General features: G+C 41.0%; 1 protein-coding gene across 1 annotated transcript in view; it reads left to right on the forward strand.

The window, feature by feature from the left end:
- The window catches only part of LOC593353 (dynein heavy chain 2, axonemal), an 80,392-nt gene that overhangs the window by 41,890 nt on the left and 23,440 nt on the right, over nucleotides 1-15,062 (forward strand). Inside the window, exons 48-63 of the mRNA XM_030981848.1 lie at nucleotides 435-539; nucleotides 951-1,225; nucleotides 1,630-1,760; nucleotides 2,392-2,547; nucleotides 3,706-3,873; nucleotides 4,385-4,685; nucleotides 5,530-5,662; nucleotides 6,536-6,675; nucleotides 7,344-7,554; nucleotides 8,261-8,519; nucleotides 9,272-9,558; nucleotides 9,988-10,152; nucleotides 10,950-11,075; nucleotides 12,825-12,973; nucleotides 13,500-13,717; nucleotides 14,569-14,851. Coding sequence (XP_030837708.1) covers nucleotides 435-539; nucleotides 951-1,225; nucleotides 1,630-1,760; nucleotides 2,392-2,547; nucleotides 3,706-3,873; nucleotides 4,385-4,685; nucleotides 5,530-5,662; nucleotides 6,536-6,675; nucleotides 7,344-7,554; nucleotides 8,261-8,519; nucleotides 9,272-9,558; nucleotides 9,988-10,152; nucleotides 10,950-11,075; nucleotides 12,825-12,973; nucleotides 13,500-13,717; nucleotides 14,569-14,851 — 3,107 coding nt within the window. The remainder of the gene's footprint in view (nucleotides 1-434; nucleotides 540-950; nucleotides 1,226-1,629; nucleotides 1,761-2,391; nucleotides 2,548-3,705; nucleotides 3,874-4,384; nucleotides 4,686-5,529; nucleotides 5,663-6,535; nucleotides 6,676-7,343; nucleotides 7,555-8,260; nucleotides 8,520-9,271; nucleotides 9,559-9,987; nucleotides 10,153-10,949; nucleotides 11,076-12,824; nucleotides 12,974-13,499; nucleotides 13,718-14,568; nucleotides 14,852-15,062) is intronic.

Consider the following 15,062-nt stretch of genomic DNA (forward strand, 5'->3'; position numbering starts at 1 on the left):
TCTCAGTTGTCAGGCAATATCATGAATTCAGGCCCTGGTGAGTTATGTTCAGACCGTAGCTTAGGCTTTTTTTGTGTACAAAATAGCTCATTCTAGGTGATTTTCAGGCCCTCTGATCAATTATAACAGGCATCCCTGATGGTAGCCTACATGTATTTCAACATTTTGAGAAAAATTTTCTTCAACAGTGCACCCTTTTGATTTTCTTAATTGTTTTTGTTATATTATATTTAGACATTTTTATCAACCTGGAACCATTGACCATGTTTGAATTTAATAATAAAAATAATATTAGGTATTTTAATAGCCCACATATTCACCATGCAAGGTGCTCAAGGCACTGTAATTTTACCCATGAGGGCCCTGCAATCATATAAGAATATATGAATGATGAAACACAATTTATATTGTATTTCTACCATCCTAATCCACAGGGCATGCAGCTGCTTGCATCTATGGGTCCACCAGGCGGAGGTCGTATGGTGATCTCCAAGAGACTCCAAAGCAGGTTCAACCTTATCAACATGACATTCCCCAGCGTGAGTACAACACTCCTCTTTAGTATTTTAGTATTTACAAGCATGTAAATGCTTTCTTAGCAGTCAGGTAAAATAATCATTTCTTCTTCTTCAAGATAATCTGCCTCCTTCAATACTGAAGATTCTTACAGATGCCGTATATATGCAGTGCAGTGGGTTCTTAACGTGCAAGGGTGGTGACTCTCCTGATCACAGGGCCTCCATTTAACGTCCTATCCGAGGGACGGAGTGTTTTCCACTTAACATAGCCTGCGTCTATGAAACAAGGGGAGGGGCACCTTAACACACATCTCAGGCTTCAGTCATTCGACAGGCAGATGCTTTACCGACTGAGCCAACTCTTGGGTCTATCAAATAAAGCTTCATGCTAATTAGTCACTAAAAATGTGAATCATTCTGTTTGATGCTTAGGACTCCCAAATCAAGCGTATCTTCGGGACCATGATCAACCAGAAGCTGCAGGACTTTGAGGAGGACGTGAAGCCCATCGGAGACGTGATCACCCAGGCCACTCTAGAGGTCTACCAGAGCGTCGTCCAGAGGTTCCTGCCAACCCCTGCCAAGATCCATTACCTGTTTAACCTGAGGGACATCTCCAAGGTGTTCCAAGGCATGCTGAGGTCTCACAAGGACTTCCATGACACCAAGGGGTCTATCACCAGGCTCTGGATCCATGAGTGCTTCAGGTTTGTCTGTTTGTTTGATCGTTTTTTATTGCTGTAGTTTGTTTTTCTGTCTTGAGCTTGTGTCTCTGTCTTGTGAGGCTGAGGTCATACCATGTTTTACATTCCAAGAGCAGAAAAGTGAAATTTTTGTTTAGTATATGTACAAAACGGATAAAGAAGAGTGAGGGTACGACATCATCAACTCACGTATTTGCATATGATACATATCACTGTTTCATGAAATTGTGCGAAACTATCAAATTCTCTCTTATTTTTCCATCCAATTTTGATGAAAATTTCACTGTTTTGTTCTTTTAATGTTTCTCTATTTATTCAACTCAGCTTGGAAACGGCCAGACATGCCCTGTAATGACAGCATTGGTCCTTTAACTCAACACTTTCTCTTCATTTGTCGCATATTATAGGGTATACTCGGATCGTCTTGTGAACGACCAGGACATTGAGGGTTTTGTTAACATCATCAGCGAGAAGCTGGGAACGCTCTTTGATCAGACCTTCCATAACATCTGCCCCAACAAGCAGCCTCCAATATTCGGTAAGAATTCTCTCCATCTCTCTCCCTCTCCTTTCTTTCTCACTCCAACTTTAGAATTCAGCTAGAGCTTTTTGCTATGTGTTTTACCCTTAATTGAAGACAGCTCCCTATTAGGTGTTGGAGGCCTTGATTGGCAGGCATACGATTTTGATACACAGTCATCGTAAGCTGCACATAAGCTGTATATAAAGATAATAATAATATATTTAATGCGATGTGTAAATTGCACATTACTTTGGATCAACAATGCGAGGTCACATTGATTATAAGTAAGTTTTTAACTTAAATTTGGTTTACTAAAATAAAACACTCTAATCTGAATATGAGTTAAGACATATTACTTAGCCAAGTAAAATGCGATGCAGAATGCTGACTAAAGGCCATCTGTACCACCCAGGGAGGTCACTGACAGGTGGCTATCTCATCAACTCGGCTCTCAATTAACAAAAGAAAAAGAGCATCATGGGGGACCAACAGGCGCCGATTGGGGAAATTTTCTATATAGAGGGAGCAAGTAGCTACAATTTGTACACTTGGGCTTTAATCCACACACTGAATTAAATACGGCTCCTGTTTACCAGACAAGAACCTCCATACGATTCTCACTTTCTCGAATCTTTGTTGCTTACAGGTGAATACATGTCCAATTTGGAGGTACCCATCTACGAAGATCTTCAGGAGTTCCCTACTGTCAAAAGGTTTATGGAGGATGCTCTGGACGACTACAATGCCACACCAGGCGTCGTCTCGATGGACCTGGTGCTGTTCAGGGATGCTATAGAGCACGGTGAGTTTTGCCCCCGTTTCTTCTGCATTTGGGTCCATATATGGTATGGTATGGTATTTATTGAATCATGCATTGCAGTTACATATACTGAATTGCACATGGATATACATTGCATCTTAAACACAAGTGTATAATTAAAACAGTTTCATTTACCTAATTATAAGTACACACATATATCACATGTTTATCCTTAATTTTGTACCAAATTAAAATAAAGGCAAAAATATGAACAAGAAGGAAATACAATATGAAAGTGAGGAAAAGAGAAGGGAAAGATGTAGAGAAAAAAAGGTTAAAAAGGGAGAGAGAGAGTGAAGGAGAGAGGGAAGGAAAGAGAGAAAAGGAAAAAAAGAGGATAAGAGACCGAGAGATATAGTGAAGAAAGAGAAAGAGCAGGAAAGATAGAGAGATGGTGTAAGAGAAAAAAAGAGAGAGGAAAGAGAGAGAGAGAGAGAGAAGAGGTAAAGAAGGGGGAAGAGAGAAAGGGAGATCTTTTCAACAATTAAAAATTACATAAGAATTGACGATAGTGTTGAGCAAGGCCTCTCTTGTTTGTCACCTCTAGATATTCAAGGCAGCATTGCTCACCAAGAACATCCCTAGGTTTTGTAGTCTTTAAAGATCTTTTGAAGGATAATTTACAGATTGCAGTCTTTGAAGGAAAACAATATTGTAACATGTTACCAAGATGGTTTACAATACACATCTGTCGGAGGTACCAATTTTATTGAATGGGCAAAGCAAAATTGTGCAACTCTAACATTTAAGTAGCTTTTATTTTTGGGCTACTTTTGATGTCTGAGACAAGGTTCTCCGCATTCAATTATTTTTTTTTCATCATTACATCCAAAATGGACAGGAATTAATTCCTTGAAATGCTAGAGTGCCGTAATGGCAGCCAAGCTAATAAGCCGGGGTAATAATTTCCAAAGCTCTTTGGAAGCGTATAATGATGTTATATGTGATATGCGCTTTACAAGAACCAAATATCATTATTATGTATTGAGGACGTGTGTCACAAGTTCTCATAACTGGCCTAGAAGGATGGAATCTACAAGGTCCAACGGGCATGCATGTTTTTATTATGTTACCCTTGAACTATAATTACGTTGAATTCACTTTTTCTAATGCTCCGACTCACTTGCATTCCTTATCCAGTTTCCCGAATCATCCGTGTGATTGGTCAGCCCAGAGGCAACATGCTATTGGTCGGTATTGGTGGGAGTGGTCGGCAGTCTCTCACCCGATTGGCTGCGGCTGTTTGCGACTTCACCACCTTCCAGATTGAAGTGACCAGACATTATCGCATCATAGAGTTCAGAGACGGTGAGTGAATTGATGCTGAATCAGTATGACCTTTAAAGCCCCTCTGTACAAGTTTGGCCAGGAGGGATTAGACGTCCCACCATGGTCACTGACAGGTGGCTATCTCATCAAATCAGCTCTAAATTAACATAAGAAAAAGGGGACCATGGGGGATCACCGGGTACTGCTTTGGCATTGTTGGCTATATAGAGGGCGCAAGTAGCTACAAGTAATGCAGTCCTGCTTGAAAGGGGGTGGGTCATCAATTTTCATGTGCGGTAGGTCTTAATTTGCAGACACCAGACTTGGGCAGGTCTGCAAAAAGCAAACCTGTAGTCCCATAAAAAAACACCCCTTATATAGTTTTTTTGGGGAGTCTTCGGGAGAGGGAATTGTAAGATGATGACTTTTCCATGTTGGGTGATTGGTAGTAATTGCAGACCATTTAGTAAGGCATGTTGGTCATGAAACTGTTCTTTGTGAAAAAGTTGCCAAATCCCTGCTGATCTTTTTAAATATTTTCTTCATGCAGATCTAAAGCGTCTGTACAGGACAGCCGGGGTGGAGAACAAGCCCACCATCTTCCTCTTCAACGACACCCAGGTCGTCGACGAGACCTTCCTCGAGGACATCAACAACATCCTGTCCAGCGGAGAGGTGCCCAACCTCTACAAGGCCGACGAGTTTGAGGAGGTGCGCACCGAGCTGGCGGAGGCGGCCAAGAAGGACGGCATCCAGGACACGCCCGAGAGCATGTTTGCGTACTTCATCGAGAGGGTGCGCACCAACCTGCATGTGGTCCTGTGCATGAGTCCCGTGGGCGACCCGTTCAGGTGTGTGAACGATTTGCTCTTTATTTTCATGTTCCTGAAATTGTCTGTCTGCTTTTATAAAGATTATTCTTTCAATGTCTTGTTTAGTTATTCGTTCGTTGATTTGTTTGCAATTTTCATGTTCTTGAAAATGTTGCCTGTCTGTCCGTCGATCTGATTTTATAAAGATTATTCTTTCAATGTCTTGTTCAGTTATATATCACTTTGACCTCCTTTCTATAATAGACTAGTTAGAATCTGATCTTTCCATTTCATGCGTCTTGGCTAGAATACCAAGCCCGATATCAATCTGAAAGGACTTTGTTCAGAGGTTTGTTATCATGTTCTTGAAATGTTGCCTGTCTGTCCATCGATCTGCCTTTATAAAGATTATTCTTTCAATGACTTGTTCAGTCATGTATATGTAACAGTTTGACCTCCTTTCTTGCTTAAACACTTGTTAGAATCTGATCTTTCCATTTTGTGCGTCTTGGCCTGAATATATACCCATAGTTTGAATGCAAGCCTCATGTATCAATCTGAGTGGACTCTGTTCAGAGGTTTGCCGTACCAACTGCCTCCTGTACCAATTAAGAACTGAGCCATGCATTGACCCTTGTGAACGTGGTGAAATTCTGTCCATTGGCCAGAACGTCTTAAAAGGCAACATTCAGCAGGCTCTTCATGATTTTGAAGACAAAAAACCTAATGACAGCACACAACTTTCAACCAACCTTACCATATGACTGATTGCCATGGAAGTTGGCAACTACACAAACAAACATAACAGCAAAATCTGATAGAAAGTTAAAAAACACCCACTAATATCCTTTATTAATCTCTTTTAATCTCTTTTCTCTTAAAGGAATCGCATTCGTATGTACCCAGCCTTTGTGAATTGCACCACCATTGATTGGTTCTGCGAATGGCCAAAGGAAGCCTTGACAGAGGTGGCCGAGAAGTACCTGGAGTCTATAAACGTTGGAGAAAACGAACAGGTAAGGACATATGAGGGGGTTTTTTTAGCCAGAAGGGTGTTGTCAACAAACAATATTATAGTTCTTCTTGCTCTTAACAAATGATATTCTTTTCATCAAACATTCCAAAAGATTACCAGTACTAGGTGTGATTATCGGGGCTGTTGTTTTATTTCACAAATGGTCTCCGGCCTCTTTCAGAATGATATAAATAATAATAATACAATATTTATAGAGCGCATAATAAACAAAGTTTCTGTATGCGCTGTACAAGCATGAATGATAAGAGAAATATAATCACACTAAAGGAATCACCAAAAAGAAGTATACAAAAATTACTAGAATGACTAACTCAACATAGCTACTAATATAATAGAAAGATAGCTAACATGTTTCTCGTAATGTAGTTATCATTAGTTTTCAATATGATGGTATAGTTTATTGAAGGGAATAAAACTATCAGATTGTCTGTTGTTAACCCCACGTAGGGTTAGGTTTAGGGTTAAAATTTCTGCATTATGCATCAGTCCATAGAGCATTACTTAAATTGGAAGCAAGTGAAGTCAGTCTGCCCATACGGATGCAAATAAATGTTATCCAAAGCAATACAAGGGTCTCATTTTCTGTTCTTGGTCTTTCAGTTGAAGCCCAACATTGCCCATATATTCTGTACAATGCACCAATCTGGGCATTATGCAATGACCATGGTGACCATCAATTTCACCTTGTAAAACCTCTACCAAGAAGTCGTAAAGCCCCACTGCACCACTTTGCCCAGGAGGGATGCATCAGTCCATAGAGCATTACTTAAATTAGAAGCAAGTGAAGTCAGTCTGCCCATATGGTTGTAAACGAGTGTTATCAAAAAGCAATTTTCTGTTCTTGGTCTTTCAGTTGAAGCCCAACATTGCCCAGATATTCTGTACGATGCACCAATCGGTGGTCCAGAGCTCCAATCAGATGCTGTTTGAGCTGAAGCGTCACAACTACGTCACACCCACCAACTATTTGGAGCTTGTCACAGGATACAAAACGTGAGTAATTTCTTTTCATCCCCCGTATCCCCGGCACTTTGCAAGAAAGTCATGTTGGTTTGATTTTTTTGGTCAATTTTTGAAAAATGCAGGAGCTTAGGTATAAAGCTTAAATTTTACAGCACTCTGAGCATTTCAAATTTGTACTATTGATGGTTCATGAAACAATATAGAGCAGTTGTAGTCTAGTGGATAAGCCACCCGACTGCAGATCACAAGGTACTGGCTTCAAGTCCCGCGGCGGCACTAATGTCCTTTGGCAAGACGTAAATCTAAGTTTGCCACTCTCCACCCAGGTGTAAATAGGTACCTGATATGCTTGAGCCCTAGTTATATTGGCAGCTTGGCTACAACCAGGGTAACATGTGTAAAGCGCCATGAGCGTCAGAACCTGGCGGATACCGGCGCTATATAAATATCCATATTATTATTATTATTATTAGGATTTCACAGATTTGTTTTTCCCCTCACTTGATAAAGGGCAACATACAACACTTTTAATAGGAAGCGAAGCAGTCATCAAGTTTCTGCATGTATCCACATTGCATTTAAAGAAATGATATGCAGTCTTTAATGCTATAAAAGCCTTTTTTCACCTAGTTCCAAAGGCATCAATATTTTATTTTGTGAATAGTTTTTTATTGTATCGATTACAATTAAACCATCAGGTTGCTCTACGAGAAGCGCAAGGAGCTTGGCGACGCGGCCAACAAGCTCAAGAATGGTCTGTCCAAGATCGACGACACCAGGGCCAAAGTGGAGGTGATGTCTGTAGAGCTGGAGGAAGCCAAGATCAAGGTGGCCCAGTTCCAGAAGCAGTGTGAGGAATACCTTGTGGTCATCGTCCAGCAGAAGAGAGAGGCGGACGAACAGCAGAAGGTAAGTCCATGATCCGGATGAAAATCCTACAGGAAAAAAAGTCTTGATAAGATGGGCAACTACTGCCTTTGTTCATATGGTAGATCACTTGTAAAGATGATTGGCCAACTCATTAAGGAGATTTCATTTAACTTAGTTTTTACGTGCAAAAAAACAAATGAAAACAACTCAATGATTACCCTGTTGTATAATGATAATAATAGTTCGTCCTTATATAGCGCATTTCAAGACCGCAGGCCCTCTCAATGTGCTTTACAGATATAACTGTATGACCGCAGGCACTGAAGCATTTCATCAGTTTATATGTATGATGCAGGCAAAACATGAAGAACTTTGAACCGATGGACTGTAACCCTCACCAATACTTGAGCTATCTACAACTATCAATAACAACTTAGAGTATTTCCCCGAAAAGTGGACCTGTATATTCATGTTTGCCCGTCATGGAAAATATGAACAGGGACCTTTGTCAAATTAGCCAGGCCCTCCAGTACATGTACGAACACACAAATCCAAGACTGTTAACCGATTAAGAATACTTACAATATTTCCCCGAAAGTGGACCTGTATATATTAATGTTTGTCCGTTATGGAAAATATGAACAGGGACATTTTCAAATTAGCCAGGCCCTTCAGTACATGAACAAACAAACACAAATCCTTAACTGATTAAGGATACTGTACGTTTGTCTGTGTTTGTTAACAGTCCGTGCAAGCCCGCAGTGAGAAGATTGGGGAGGAGGAGGTGAGGTGCAAACAGATGGCCGAAGCCGCGCAGCATGACCTGGACGAAGCCCTTCCCGCTCTGGCAGAAGCCGTTAAGGCCCTGGAGGCTCTCAACAAGAAAGACATCGGTGAGATCAAGTCCTACGGTCGACCCCCAGTGCTGGTGGAGAAGTGCATGGAAGCAGTCATGATCTTGAAGGGGCATGAGCCAACGTGGGCCGAGGCTAAGAGACAGCTAGGTAAGAACAGCTCTTCATTTACTTTTTGCCTTTAAAACAGATTATTTCACCGGTGTCCTTCAGATCAGAAAGGCTACAGCTACATTGTGTGTTTTGAATAGTATAAACCCCACTTGACCTTCCTATCTTGGCCTTTTTCGATGTAGGATGCTGGAGGGTTGAATGAATCAAGTATTGCATCCTCTTTAATCAGTTAACCAGGGCCCTGTTGCATAAAACTTTCCATTGATGGTAACTTTGCCGTCAATGGCAACTACCATGGTAACAGTGCTCAACAGCCAATTAAAATCATTTTCCATGGTAGTTAATTACCATTGATGGCAAGGTTACCATCAATGGTAAATTTTGTGCGATGGAGCCTGCAGATCTTCATCAAAGACCTCATCATTGAGTATGTCATCATTAATGAGATATGAGCCATAACGATATTTGTTTTAGTTTTAATAATGAAAAAATCTGTCCTGTTTTCACACCCTCTTCAGTCGGGTAATTGGAAGATCATCATTCCCTCGTTAAGAATGACACCACAAGCTACATCTCTGGCAAATATGATAAGGTTGTAATTAAATATGAAGGATGATAGTATGTTGTTTTTGTCAAGCATTGAATCCAATGACCGGGGTAATAGTATATCTTTAAAGCGCTTAGAGATATTGTAGATGTATTAGGCGCTATATAAAAGTGGAATATCATTATTATTATTATTAATGATAGCAAAACAATCTGTCTTGTCTTTCATCCTCTTCTATCAGGTAACCAGAACTTCATTAAAGAACTGATCGAGTTTGACAAGGAAAACATGTCGGACAGGGTGCTGAAGCGCATCGGCCAGTACTGCTCCCAGCCGGACTTCCAGGCCGAGATCATCGGCCGCGTGTCCCTGGCCGCCAAGTCGCTCTGCATGTGGGTGAGAGCCATGGAGACGTACGGCACCATCTTCAGGGTGGTAGAACCCAAGAAGCAGAGGCTTAACAACGCCCAGACCACCCTGGCAGAGAAGCAAGCCATCCTGGCTGAAGCCAAGGCGAAGCTACAAGAAGTAAGTGCTAACCGGGTCCTGTATTTCATAGATTTTTCTATGAAAACCTGTCTACAGCATCCGCCCAAGGGAAACACAAAACATGGTCTTAGTACACAGGTTCCTTTATCTACTTGCGCCCTCTATATAGCAAACAGTGCCTATTAGCAGTACTTGTTGGTCCTCCACGGTACCCTTGTTTTAATATTAATTCAGAGCTGATTTGATGAGATAACCACCTGTCAGTGACCATGCTGGGAGGTCTAATACCTCCTGGCCAAACTAGTGCACACAGGCTGATTTGATGAGATAACCACCTGTCACTGACCACGCTGGGAGTTCTAATCCTTCCTGGCCAAACTAGTGCAGACAGGCTTTACAGATCACATCTTTGAATGATGAGTACAGAGTTTCCCCTTGATCAGGTCCCCTTGAATGATATACTTTTAGGTCACCGATCGCATGGAGAACCTGAAGAAGCAGTACGATGAGAAGCTAGCCGAGAAGGAAGACCTGAGGATCAAGGCGGAGCAGATGGAGATCAAACTGGACCGTGCTGGCAAGCTTGTGTCCGGGCTCGCAGGAGAGAGGGACAGATGGGAACTCAATGTTCATGTAAGTCTATTGGTGTAGACAGAGGTTTTACAAGGTGGAAATTGATGGTTACCAAGGTCATTATCTGCTCTAACTGTCAGCTAAGTACTTTGAGCTTGCTAATTTCTCTTCTGTTATGCTAAGCAGTGGACATATTCATCAATCCAAATTTGCCATTCCATACCCAGGAGAGAAATTGGGAACTGGTAGGATGACAAACAGAAACCTTTGTGTTAGTAATTGCTATATAACCTTATGGTGACCATGTGGTAGGAATACTACCCAGTGGAGATGGTGCATATTTTGCGTGAATGAATATGAGACTGGGGTAATAATATCTGTAAAGCGCTTCTAAACGGTACATGTATATCATATTAAGCGTTATATAAATCCAGGATTTGCTGTTTATATTATTAATTTTGACTAATGAATTATCTCAAAAAATGTTCATAGTTATTTGTCCAACCAATTATCAAACAGTATCGTGGTCGAGTGGTTTAAGGCGCTTGACTGGAGATGCGAAGGTCAAGGGTTCGAATCCCGACACGGCACTAATATCCTTTGGCAAGATATTACCCCGCACTTGCTACTCTCCACCCAGGTGTTAAATGGGTACACCCTGTAGGATGTGACCGTCATTGTTTGAGATTGTGCACATAATTTGTGCGGCAAGTATTGAATCCAATGACCGGGGTAATAGTATATCTCTAAAGCGCTTAGAGACATTTGTATTAAGCGCTTTATAAAAGCGGAATATTATTATTATTATTATTATTATTGATATGACCCCTTTGATCTCTCCTCCCATGCCTGTACAGGACTTGGAAGAGAACATGGTATACCTGGTGGGTGATTGCCTGGTGGCTGCAGCCTTCATGTCCTACATGGGACCCTTCCTATCCCACTACAGAGATCATCTGGTCAAAGAAGTCTGGCTGAAGGAGGTAAGGACATAGTCAATATATGAAGAGTTTAATTCCAAAAGGAGTTCCAAGAGGATATTAGAAGGTGCATTTATTCATAATTGCTTCCAGAATTGAGGTTAATAATTTGTTGAAAGTCAGGTACTTAAAGTGACCTGGTAACATTGTTGAAGGTTGATGAAAAAATTGCGTAATTTTTGTATAAAATGTTACTTATTATATCCCTTCTACTGTACTAACCCTCTGACATGCAAACAATCCTAGAAAAATTCTCAAACCACAAAGATATCTGTGGTTTTCTTTGAAGGCGTCACTGTGCAACACCCTCTAACAATGATTAACAGTAAATTCTCCCAACCATTTTTTAATTTTCCCAACCGTTTTTCCATGAAAAAAAGACATTAAACAGGCTATTCAAAATCTGTCAACACTTAAATGTCTGGAATGGTATGTTGAGCCAAATAATTGCCTTGTGACGATTTACATTCACCTTAAGTGTAATTAAATTGAAATAATAGAGTTGGGAGAATTAAGGAATCGATCAGATCAGTTTTTCCCAATTTGTATCTTTAATGGTACAATTTCACTCAAATTTTCAGCTTATCTTTGATTGTACATCTAGCATTGAAGTCACTACCTAAGCACCACTTTCTCTCATCTGAACAATGTTACCGAGTCCTTTTAAGTGAACAATGTTCTGATATCAATAACTCAATTTTCATCAAAAGTGGATTTAGCTCCTTTTTTTAATTAAGCTCTTCAATTTTGTGGCAAGATTCTATTCACCTTCTGAAGGAGCTTGTTGGTAAATTCTTAAACCAGAAAAGATGAATTTTAACAGGTTCTAGTGCATTGATCGCTCCCATGGATCAGGTCTTTTTCAAGACCTGAAGTCTGCTTGACACACCAAGCTAGCTAGACTGTCGAGATGATGACACCTATAGGTATCAAGTGGAAGGACCCTTATTGATACCGTACCTGTGAACTCCTCAACAAACTCAAACTTGAAGAAAAAAAAACAATGAAAGTAATTCTAGTGAAATACAGAAACCAACCCATATGTAGATAGCATCCATATTTGGTACCGAATGTAATGCAAAACAAAAAAAAAAATAATGCAAATGTGATTTACCTTTATTAATGGAATGCATGAAAGTGCATGCATAAGTCTTGTACCAAGCATAAACTTTCAGGTCACCTGATGGGATACCATCCTTTTGGGGATTTCTTGAAGCATGACCTACTAGAGAACCCGTTTCACAAAGCTTTTTTTCAATGACAAATGACAAATATCAGTGACATATCTGCTGATAACCAATCAGAAGCAAGGACTTCAGTAGCTTATAACATCAACTGTCATTTGTCACTGATGACAAGTTTTGTGAAACACCCCGCTGGAAGTGCTCACTTTGGTTTGGGAGAAGACTTTGTTTTGAGAAATTTCTTTTCTGTGGGTATTTTCTTTGAAGTTTGTTGGGGGGAGGAGGTATTCTTTGGACAATTTTCAAATGATCTTTAATAATTGATGTCAAACAACTTTAATAGAGCGTTATGTAAATGAAATTGTTGTACAGTGAAACCTGTCTATAAAGACCACCCAAGGGAGACAAGAAAGGTGGTCTTTATAGGCAGGTGGTCTTTATGTACAGGTTCATTTAGTATCCGTCTCAATGAGAAACCATTTTCAAGGGAAACAAAAAATGTGGTCTTTGTGGACAGGTGGTCACTAAAGCAAGTTTGACTGTATTTCATTCCTGTCTATTTATATAGGTGAGCAAGCTTGGTATTCCACGTAGCCCAGACTTCAGCTTCTCCCTCTTCATGTCGAAGCCGACGGTGGTGAGAGACTGGAACATGCAGGGTCTACCCTCGGATGCCTTCTCCACAGAGAACGGTGTCATCGTTACCAGGGGCAACAGGTGGGTGGTGGAAGATGATGGTGATGATGGTGGTGGTGATGATGATGATGTTGGTGGTGATGATGATGGTGGTGGGGGTGGTGGTGATGATGATGGTGGTGGTGATGGTGCTGGTGGTGGTAATGATGATGATGTTGGTGATGGTGGTGATGGTGATGATGATGGTGGTGGTGGTGATGATGATGATGATGGTGACGATGGTGTTGGTGGCGATGATGGTGGTTTTTTCAGCATTATTTAGTTTGATAATCATTTGGTATATTTACCTTGGATATGAGTATTACTCTTTTGTGACCTTTAGAACACATGCAGTTATTGTGATAGCATATGAACATTTGTTTTATCATAATGACATCTGAAGATGTTGATGATTCTGGTTATAAAGTTCTCAATAGTTATTGTCCAAAGAAATACTGAAGGGATGGTATATTTTCAGTTTTATGATGTACAGTAGCTTTGAAATGTTGAAACTCTATATGTTAGTATAAGCTTTGATAATAACTTGTTGATCTTCCCATGTTTCCAGATGGCCACTCATGGTTGACCCTCAGTGCCAGGCCATCAAGTGGATTCGTAACATGGAGACCAAGCGTGGCTTGAAGATCATCGATCTCCAGCAGAGCGATTTCCTGCGCACCCTCGAGAATGCCATCCAGTACGGTTTCCCAGTTCTCCTGCAGAATGTGCAGGAGGAGTTGGACCCTGCCCTGGCTCCTATCCTCAACAAGTCTATCATCAAGCAAGGTAAATACTGCCAAACCTGCCTTAGTGACCACCTGTCTACAAAGACCACATTTTTTGTTTCCCTTGAAAATGGTTTCTCATTGAAACATGTACTAAAGAAACCTGACTTCAAAGACCACTTTTTGTGTTTCCCTTAGGCGGTCGCTGTAGGCAGGTTCGACTGTACTTGATACACAATCGTGGTAGATTACATGAAAATGAAAGAGATGTGCTTGCATTGACATGTAACTCTTGCAAACTTAGGACCCTTATAAATGCTCTGTGATAGACAGCTTCATGTTGATTTTATCATTAGTGGTTCCTTTTGAGGAAGTTCTTTACCCATTCAAATAGTGAATTGTCTGTACACATTGATTGTTCTTGACTATAGCGTACCATACAAAATGACCACACAGTCATGCATCCATAGATAACTTCATTCATTGTCCATCCTTCCCACTGCTGTAGCTCTGTTCATTTGGCAATTGGCCTTTAATTGACAAGGCGTTTTGTCTACAGATGTCTCTCTTGTAGATATAGTAAGTGAATAGCTGGCAAGATTTATTCCAAAAGATTGCTGTGTCCTGGTTACAGCTGCCAGAGCTAAATCCAGGGCAATACATGTCATTTTCCAACCACTTTTGAAATGCACAGAGAAATGATATTATAAAGTAGGATATTTAAAATTAAAAAGAAACAAGAGAGACAGCACTAAGAAAACGTGTGACTGATCACTTCGCTTGAGAAAGTCCACAGGAGTGGACGAAAGCTTGCCCATAAAATTCAAGTTTGGTAGAAGCTTTAAAAAAACTACATTTGTTGTTGCTATATTTATTACTATTTCATTGTTCATCCTTGCCTGTATCGTGCAGGTGGCAGACTCATGATTCGTCTGGGCGACAAGGAGCTGGACTACAACCCAGACTTCAAGTTCTACATCACCACCAAGCTGGGCAACCCCCACTACACCCCGGAGATCTCCACCAAGACCAGCATCGTCAACTTTGCCGTCAAGGAGCAGGGTCTGGAGGCCCAGCTCCTGGGTATCGTGGTGCGCAAGGAGAGGCCGGAGCTGGAGGAGCAGAAGGATAACCTGGTGATGAACATCGCCGCCGGCAAGAAGAAACTGGTGGAGCTGGAGGATGAGATTCTCAGGTAGGCAGTAGTAGTACATAGGGGCGATAGCTCAGTTGGTAGAGCAGTGGTATCGTAATCCCGTGACCCGGGTTCGAAACCAAGTCGATGCGCTAGTGCCCTTTGTTAAGGCATTTATTCTCACTACCAGGTCCCTCAGAGAGGACCTTAAATTCGTTGATCCTCTTGTTTCTTACTAACAGGCATTTATGCTTTCTTAGCAGTCGGGTAA

This window comes from Strongylocentrotus purpuratus, unplaced genomic scaffold (assembly GCF_000002235.5).
Source record: "Strongylocentrotus purpuratus isolate Spur 01 unplaced genomic scaffold, Spur_5.0 spur5_scaffold_12, whole genome shotgun sequence".
Taxonomy (NCBI): Eukaryota; Metazoa; Echinodermata; class Echinoidea; order Camarodonta; family Strongylocentrotidae; genus Strongylocentrotus; species Strongylocentrotus purpuratus.